Here is a 9499-nt window from a genome sequence, read left to right on the forward strand (position 1 = left end):
GGAGAGATTTTTAATTAAGATTCCTTTCTTTGAGTGATTGAGTGAAAATTTTTTCCTTTTGACATCAGGTTATGTTTGCTTTTTATTGCGCGAAGATTTCATCAAATTGATTCATCGTTCTTTTAAGTTTGAGTTGAGTTAAGGTGAACCTGATTGTTCTTTACTTTTATTTGAAAAAATAGGAAAACAAATATCATGGGGAAAGGATTTAATAATTACATGTGCAAAAAGTTTTTTCATCCAGCTTCTAGAGATAATTTAAAAAGGGTATGTCAGTTAAAGAAATTTCATAGTAAAATCAATAATTACACTTTTCACAATTTCTCATTTTGCAAACAGTGTTGATGCTATTTATGTAAAGTTAATTTTCTTTCTTTTTTAAGGTATGGATGGCCCAACAGAAAGATGAAGCGTATCGTAAAAAGCAAGAAGAATTACGCGTACAGTACGAGAAAGAACAAGATCTTTACAATAACAAGTAAAATTTTTAGATTTTTAAAACATTAGTGTAAATATATTAGTAATAAATTACATTTTTTAAATTTCATTTGCATAGGGCAATGTTGAGTAAGGAAAGCAAAGATAAACTGAGTGTAAATTTTATGTATGAACCTCCTCCTGGTGCAAAAAAAGAAAGAGAAAAAGAAGACAACGAACCAGAATATAAATTTGAATGGCAAAGAAAATATAATGCTCCTCGAGAAGAGTAAGTACTGCTAAGCTAAGCTTTTTTTAAAAAAGTGTGAAAACATCAGTATTACAACTGATTGTGTGTTTTATCCTGCAGTTACTGTAAAGGGAATTCGGAAATTCAGGATCAACCTTTTGGAATACTAGTAAGGAATGTGCGATGTATCAAGTGCCGCAAATGGGGACATATTAATACAGGTTTGTTTTCTTTTCTTAGTAAACTCTTTAGAGATAATAATTTTTGAAAATATTGTTGTATCCGAAGTATAAATTTGTAAATTTAAATAATTTGTAAATAATTTTATTGTTTTAAATATTCGTAGTGTAATGTCATTCATTGATGAAACTTCTTTAAAATAAATTTCTTAGCAACGAAAAATAAAATGTATTTTCCAGCAATTGCTAAACTTCGGGTATGCATTACTTTGTTCTGAAAACAGTTTCACGTAATTTATAAAAAAATATATTAAAAAAGCAGTAAGAGAAAGTAAAATCACCGTAGTTCCAGTTGCATTAAAATAATAATAGGATAATTTCAACATAAGTAATTAAACTCTATTTTCAGATAAGGAGTGTCCTATGTACAATCAGGCAACTGTGAGTGAAATAGCAACCGAAGGTTCTGATGCTCTCCAACTTTTGCGAGGCATGCGAGAAGATGGACTTAGAATGAAAAAAACTGCTTTAGATGCCCAGCAACATGTTGACGTACCCAGATTTAAGGTAATAGTTTTTTTTTTTTTTTAGTAGAAAGGCCACTGCCTTACACTTTTCTAAGTGTGTTGGTAAATTCATATAAAGTAGTTCAATGCTTTAACAGTCTTTCTTTAGAGTTTTCTTTTCCAGCAGTCTCAATCAAAGCTCTTGCTGTTGATGTTCCTGAAATATATATACCTTATATGACCCGTTTCGAAGTGTGCTACGGAAGTCGATACATGTGGCCCATTGTCTTTCCTGGTGCCCAATCTCACACTCAGTGTCACTTAATGTAAACAGTTCTCAATAGCGAAAAAAGTTGAAAAGAACACTTTGGGGTTGTGCTGCTGTGAATCATACTTATCAGATCAAATTTATAAATGTGTTGTGGCCCATTGTGAATCTTGCCAAAACTTGTAGCACCAAATAGCCCGTGTTTTGATTTGGACACCCATTTAAACGGTTGAGTTAACACAATACATATCATATTTTTAAAAAACAGAGTAACAAGTTTGAATAAATTGTTTATCGAATAAGTTATAGATTTATGAGGATATCCCACATAATTTCCTATTGCGCAATTGGAAATGAGAAGAAAATTCAAATATATTTGAAATTTATGTTAAGAGAGTATTGTTTCGTTCTAGTATTTCTTTACATGGTACATAAAATGTGAAACTCAGTAATACACATATTAAAATGTTTTATTTATTTATTTTTCATAGGGAATAATACCTAACGGTTTGGATGGAGAAAAAGTAGACGAACAAGACATTGAGTTTTTAAAAAGTTTGTCTACAAAAGAAAAATTGAAACTTTTAAAGTAAGTCAGTATTTTTTCATATTTTCATGTAACATTAGTAATATAGATTAGATTACAGAGAAGTTTGCTGAGCACAAATATCTTGTTCTGATTAGGCACAAAACTTATTTTATTTATTAATTTTCAAGGGGAATATTAATGAGTTAACTCGATAAAAAAAAGAATTGCTCAGGAATGATGATCCTGAGGGGCACAGATTTATTATTTATTTAAGACGCGTTAACATCTGAAGTCATTAGTGCGCGAAGCCTTTTTATAGGACCCTCCAGCCCACGGACAGTGTTCTCTTAATAAACAACTTTTCCGTAAAGAGGCTCTTGGGAAGAGAAAAAAATCCACTCGGGATTTTTCCTGACTAATGATTGCAGCAGCATTCATTAGTGATTATGGCAAACAGTATCTTGAGTAAAAGACCATCTGGCTCGCTTAGGCTTACTTAGAAATACTTCAGATTAGCCCTAATACTTCGGCTTGAACATCCTCCTGGCACTGGAGACGCCGTGCCTCTCATAAAAATCATTTGACATGACAGCCTTCTGGCTTCTTTGCCTCTTTTCAAGAATTTGAATACTTTTGAATTAGAAGCTACTCTGTTGAAATGAAGACCTAGGAATAAGTCTGTTTCCAGTTCCTCATTTCATGAACAGACAATACAGAAGGCACGCCAACCTTTGATGATATAAAATATTACATTGTCAATTAGTCCTGAAGATGATCTAGATCCTAGGTCGAAAGCTCTGCACAATAAAAAAATACAAAATATGACTGAAATTGGCATTTATTTTTTTATCCTACTGTTAGCTATTTATATGATTTAATATTTCAATGAAATTAATTTAGCCAAAGACGGTTTGTAATCAGAAATGAAGACTTAATAGATTATTAATATTTTATTTAGTGCAGGTTTCTTTATAAATTTGGATTTTTATGTTTTTAATTTTAAAAAAAGGGATCAACACTCTTCAATCTGCACAACGTGGCCTGCTTCGTAATGTGTGTTCTAAACTAGTAAAGGCTAGTAGGGTGCCATTCACTCTGATAGAAATTAAATTAAAGATAAAATGTTTGGGATGAGATGTTGTGGATGGTAAAAATTTGATAATTTTGGCGTTCCCAACAACGACAAAGGAGAGTATCTGGTAAACTGGCCTGAAACAGCGTGTACTCAGCGCAATCATTGCGCAGAGTGGTTTCATGCGTTCATCGTCCTACTAAACAGTGTTGAAAAGTAAGAGGTTCAGTTTTTGTATTATTATTTTTATTTATCACTATATATGTTGAACTGATTGTTTTTGTGTCTTAGCTGAAAATCATACTAAGGTATTTTATTCATGAGAGAAATAAAATCGTTTAAGAAAAAACAAATAATGGTCCGCATAGATCAATTAATTTTTTTTAAAATTTTTTGCGAGAGACAATTGAATGCATATTCTTTTTATATTATTCTGATTTTATATAATATTTGTTTTCACCGATCTTAGCTAAAAGTTATAAAATACAAACTTTTTTGTAATTGGATCCCCTAAAAATACTTAAAATTTATCACATAATTTATTATTTAGGTCAAACATTGTTATCCTCTTTGTAACCATTAGCTTAGTAATTAAGGAAGAAAGAGAGGAATGGCAGAGGATAGTGGTGGGAGGAGGCCTTGGTCCTTTTAAGAGAAAGAGAGTTGGTGCTCCAAATCTGGCAGCCGCAATAGAGCCTTTGGCTAGGATAGGCTATCACTTTAAATTTTGTCAAGGCAGGGGAACACATGTTGACATGATAGGGCTACGGACCTAAGTGCCATTTAATGGTACACAAATGATGACCAGAGAGAGCAAAATATGATCTCTTAACTTACCTATTCATGGGGATTCCTAGAACTATTGGAGGCATGCTCCTCTAGAACTAATTAACTGGTTCACAATTAAGATTGAGATAATCATTAAATCTTACATCTCTTTGGGTTATAGGTGGGCAAAAAAAGAGTCTACCATAGAATATCTATCACTTTGACACTAAGAACTAGTGATTCTTAGTAATTCTCAATGATTATTGTACTAGATTCTCACTAGAAGAGCCCACGTTCGAATCCCAACTGTTTTACCCTTAGATTTTTCTCTTCATAGAATCTTCTGTTCAATAATGAACAGTGATTTTTGATGGAGGAAACACTCTCCAGAGGCTTGCAGTGCACTGAAAATGGCTTTAGGAGCCAATAACTTCAGATGGTGATGCGCATTATATTTAAAATAAATAAATAAAAGTAGTCATTTTGCAAAGCACATAAGCCTACCTTCTTGACCGTGTCTTCAGTCTCTTAAAGCGCTTTACTTTACTATGATGATTTTATCTTCAAAAAACCGTTGGTGCCCTGACCCAAAATCTGTGTTTAATCTCTTAGCTCCGCCTGTACATCATAGAATAGAATAGAATATATTTTATTTTGCCTGTACATATGTTTTACATACAATAGACTCGTCATAATAATCACAATAAACTAGTTATAATGAACTTTGAAATGATCCGTCAAACAATGTCTTTGTACAATTTACTTCAGTTCACTCAACTTTGAAGTGAGTAACAGTCCATCTACTTGACAAGAAGTCCTCTATTTTATAAAACATATTATTCAATAAGAAGTCTTTAATAATTTTCTGAAATTCCTTTTTCTCTGTATTTCTTATTGATTGTGGAATTTTGTTGAACATCCTGGCTGCCATCATGCCCGGCGCCTTGTCAGACCTACACAATCTCCGTCTAGGCAAATGTAGGTCATTTTTGCTTCTTAAATTGTAGGAATGTTCATCACTTCTTAAAACATTTTTCTCGTTGTTCTTTATATGCATTATATTGGCATAAATAAATAACGACGGTAATGTTAATATTCTATTCTCCTTAAATAGTGGTTTGCAGCTGTCCATTTTTCTACTATAAAACATCATCCGTAAGGCCTTTTTCTGCATTTTAAAAATGATTTTTGCATCTGAGGCTGCTCCCCATAGTAGCAGTGCATAACTCAGCTTGGACTGGAACAAGCCGAAATATGCTGTTTTCAGAACATCCAGAGACACCACATCTCTTAGCTTTTTAAATAAGTAAATCAGTCGTGCCAGCTTACCACTCAGCATCTGAATGTGACCTTTCCAGGAAAGATTTGAATCCATAGTAATGCCTAAAAACTTGACAGGTGGGTATATACTGACGTACATATAAATCGTCAAGTATATGTTCTAAATTAGGGCAATGTATCGTCATATTTCTACATAAAATAAAATATAATTAAAATTTTTATTGTTTATATTTTGTTTTCTTTTGATCTAATTCTAGAAAACTTGAAAAACTTGAGAAGAACAATGCAAATGGTGTAATTACAGCTGGTGAATTATCTTCTTCTGATGAAACATCTTCCGATTCATCTGTTGACATAAAGAAAAAGAAGAAGAAAAAGAAAAAACAGAAAAGTAAGGACAAATCTTCAAAAGAGAAGAAGAAGAAAAAGGAAGCAAGGAGTAAGAGCACTGATTCTTCAAGCGATGAAGAAGACGACGATGTAGAAGTCAAGAAAAAGAAGAAGAAAAAGAGGTAGGATTATTTTATTTATTTTTCTTTTAAGTGCAATATCGAAAGAGGAACATCGAAAGTTTTTCTGTAAAAATCCTTCAGATAATCTGAAAGGTGCTCGTAGGAAGGACCCTGTGATTTTTTTTTTTAATGTTAAATTATTAGTTTTATTTACAATTTATATTTTATTTTTTAGATCAAAGAAGAAGTCAAAGAAAGACGATAGTGATTCTGAGCCAGAGAAAAAACACCGGAAACGTAAATGTACCAGTGAATCCGAAGAAGAACCGAAGAAGAAGAAAAAGAAGAAAAAAAAGAAGCATGCTGATGATAATGAGAAAGAAGATGGAGATGGAGGTGATAAACATAAAAAGAATATGAAGAAGAAGAGTAGCGAATCAGATGGTGAAAAATCAGCGTCGAAGAAGAAGAAAAAGAAGAGAAAGAAGAAACGTGAAGAATTAGATGAAGGAGGTGGTGGTGGTGGTAGTACTTCCTCAGGAATAACAGGAGGTGATGCTGCAACAGCAGCTAACAGTGAAAAACATTCCCGTTGTCGTAAAAAGAAAAGTCGTCGTGATTCCAGTATGGAGAAAAGTTCCACGAATACAGATACAGAATCCACAGATTCCGAGGAGGAGGAGGAAGAGAAGGAGGATTGTCCGCCAAAGTCTACGACAACACTGCTTAGAGATTATAGAAGAAGTAAAGATTTGGAACAAAAAAGCGGCATGGATGGCCAGAACGGACGATTGGTATTGTTGCAAGATGCAAAACGTTGTGTAAGAGATTTTTAAAATGATTTGCAAAAAAAAACATTTTGTCTATGCGGGAGAAAAATTTTCGTTCAGATTTTTCTCCATTAATAAATATTTTCTGTTAAATATATATCGTAAATTTAAATGTTAAATGCTCTTGCTTTGCAAACTTAATTTCTTAGAAAACCTGCTATTTCTAACCTTAATTGAAAAGCAAAGAGCCTGAATAGTAAAAGCATTTTTATTTTTTGTATTAATAACTACAAAATTCTATTCTTTTATTATTTTTTTAATAGCAAATGGTGATCTATAATTTAAAAAGATTGATACCTTAATATTTAAAAATTTCTTCTTTGCCTTCAAGCGAAGCAGTAACTATAATTATGTAACTTAATTAAATTTTTGAAAGAAATTTTGTAAATATGATTCAGATTCTTTATGATTCAAATAATTGTTTATAATTAATTTATTTTACACTATCCAAAATCTTAGAGTGGGAAAAAAATCATTAATTTACCCAATATTTAGAAGTTTTCTCTTCTTTTTTTGTAGTTAAAAGTAAAAAGTCTTTAGTTCGGCTTTAGAATTGGTCACTTCAAGCCGGAAAAGGGGTGGAGTTGAGGTATTCCAGGGCATGAGGTGGATTTTTAACAGTAAGAATTCTTGAAATCATTTCTGGCGTTTTTTTGGTAATATTCGGTCAAAAAGCGTGAACACTGATGCGATAGTCTTGTTCATTCACTTAATTTACCTACTAGTGTGCTTCATTTTAATTCAGTTAATTGAATGTCGCGTGAAAAAAAATATAAGTTTGCTACAATTTTTAGGCATACAACATTTCATTTTAAAGATATTGTAAATCATTAATCGTGACTAATAAGTACATTTTTCTTAATAAAGATTTTTAATAAGACTAAGACCACCATCTAAGGATCATTTTTTAAATAATGTGAATTTGCGTAAGCAAAGATTCCAAAAGATAAAAGGTTTAAAATTTATGATTATACTCTTTCTAAACATTCACATAAAAGATTTGTAAAAAAAAGAAACAAAATTGTAGTGTCGTCTGTTTTTGTCATTTCCTTATAATTATCTGATTTTTTTTGAAGATTACCATATATTTTATTATTTTGTAAATACTTAAAAAGATGTTAATAAATATCATCAAATTGTGATTATAAATTTAATTCTTCTTATAATTTCCTACACTATTTTTTCTTACTCTTCCTTTTGTTTGAATTTCTACTGAGAACGCTATCTACGGTTTTTTGTTAAAAATTCTCTTGATGGAAATTAATTTTCTGGAAGATTGCCGTGTTTATATGCTTACCAAAATTCTTTAAAGGGAATTAACGATCAGCAAAAAATGCGTAGTGTGTAGAAGACCTTGAGAGTTTTGGTACGAGCAAATCGTGTGAGCTCCCTACACCAGATCTTATCATAACAAATAAGTTCAATTTATGAAAATAAAACAGTTTGGGATCCCACACACAACCAAAAGTTCAAAGAATTAAACTTAGCTTAATATGCTGCTGTTTAATTATTGCAAGTAAAAATAATTTATTTGGTTTCTGCATCAATATCGCATCTAACAAAAACATACTAGCATTTTGATATTTCTTTCAGCAACATACCTTACCTTTTTTAAACCAATCCTTCGCTGAATTTCAGAATCCAAAGGTCTATCACTCTTAGGAATCAGCTGCGAACAAATCGATTAAAACCTTAACACCACACAAACAACAGATTTATTTTACAGCCGGTAGAGAAAAAAAGAGTCAAGTTGAAAAACGACTAATTTTGAAAATATTTCCCTATTTTTCATTAAAAAAATGCCAAATTTTCATTAAAATAAAGGTCAAAGATTCCATGTTCTTTTGCTTTTTCGCAACTACGCACATCAAATGGATTTCACTATTCTTACTACAATACTGGCCACTATCAATGTTAGCACCTACAACCCAGTATGTGATAAAACCAATTCTTGGACTTCACATCTCTACGTCTAATTTGCCATCTTTTTTGATCTGAATGTTCACTAGACAACCTTTAAGGCACATCCTATCTATAATACCAGCTAAATTAAAAGGCAGTACTGATACTATTTGTATCTTGGTAGAATTGAAACGTATCATCGATATATGTCAATGGTTAAGGCAATTCATATGAAATATGATCTTCAGTGCTCAATACCTGAGATTACCTATTATACAATAGGTAATTTGTACCAAATCACTTCTTGAAGATCTATTCTAAGCTAAAAAGCAAGACTTAAGTTTAAGAATATTTCTTCCTCAATTTTTTTGTGTGAAAATAAAAATAACTGAATCTAATAATTACGAGTTATTTTAAACCTTATCAACTATTTTAAAAGCGAAAAAAAATTCAATTGGTACGTTTGCTTATCTAAAACTAGAAATCAATTGCCACTTACTTCTTGTTCCAAGTACCATTTCTTATCGTATTTCTTGTCGTTTTATTTTTCCAATAAACTAATCTTATTTAGGGACTAAACCATAAAAAAAAACATTAAAAGATAAAAGTCACCTTTGAGTTATCATTCCTATATCATTTTAAGATGATATATGATGATCTTCCGCAGAGATGCTCCAATCCAAATAGCAGCCACATTCTAAGTTATAGTGATAACAATAATAATAACAGTTTATTTGCTATATTTAATTTTATACTAAACTATTTAATAAAATTTCGTATTTTGTTCCCTATTACAGAGAAGATATAGGAAAAAGATGGCAATACATTTGACTTGTTAATCATCTTAGAATAATGCAAAAAAAAGAATCATTATCTCTTAGTGTATGAAAACCGTTCAAGAATATGAGTCAGTCAGAACTTTTACCCTCTCCCCTATTTTTTTTTTTAACGCAAAACTTGTAAAAAATAAAATCGTAAGAAAAAAAAAATTGTTTTGTCTTTTAAGTTTTTAATTTAAAAATATAAATAATTATTTCTATATTTT

General features: G+C 31.2%; 1 protein-coding gene across 2 annotated transcripts; it reads left to right on the top strand.

The window, feature by feature from the left end:
* The first annotated feature begins 28 nt into the window (after window positions 1–28).
* On the top strand, window positions 29–9387 carry LOC141446500 (uncharacterized). 2 transcript variants are annotated; one of them, XM_074113022.1, is made up of 9 exons: window positions 29–267; window positions 384–478; window positions 557–706; window positions 788–888; window positions 1256–1413; window positions 2112–2209; window positions 5528–5782; window positions 5958–6543; window positions 9252–9387. In XM_074113022.1, exons 1-9 carry the CDS (start codon window positions 196–198, stop codon window positions 9291–9293), a joined length of 1557 nt encoding a protein of 518 aa, XP_073969123.1. In that variant the 5' UTR covers window positions 29–195; the 3' UTR covers window positions 9294–9387. The 2 variants fall into 2 exon arrangements, with proteins under 2 accessions (XP_073969123.1, XP_073969124.1); XM_074113023.1 differs by lacking the exon at window positions 9252–9387 and having other exon boundaries at window positions 5958–7706.
* The last annotated feature ends 112 nt before the right edge of the window (window positions 9388–9499 follow it).

The sequence above is a fragment of the Rhodnius prolixus genome, unplaced genomic scaffold (genome assembly GCF_049639745.1).
Source record: "Rhodnius prolixus isolate KJV_2025 unplaced genomic scaffold, Rpr scaffold_7, whole genome shotgun sequence".
NCBI classification, from domain to species: Eukaryota; Metazoa; Arthropoda; class Insecta; order Hemiptera; family Reduviidae; genus Rhodnius; species Rhodnius prolixus.

Bases quoted from the DNA above. Each gene is read 5' to 3' on its own strand.
- LOC141446500 (XM_074113022.1), top strand. From the start codon at position 196: ATGGGGAAAGGATTTAATAATTACATGTGCAAAAAGTTTTTTCATCCA. The intron at 707-787 runs GTAAGTACTGCT...TTTATCCTGCAG, and splicing joins TATAATGCTCCTCGAGAAGA to TTACTGTAAAGGGAATTCGG. The intron at 6,544-9,251 runs GTAAGAGATTTT...TCCCTATTACAG, and splicing joins TGCAAGATGCAAAACGTTGT to AGAAGATATAGGAAAAAGAT.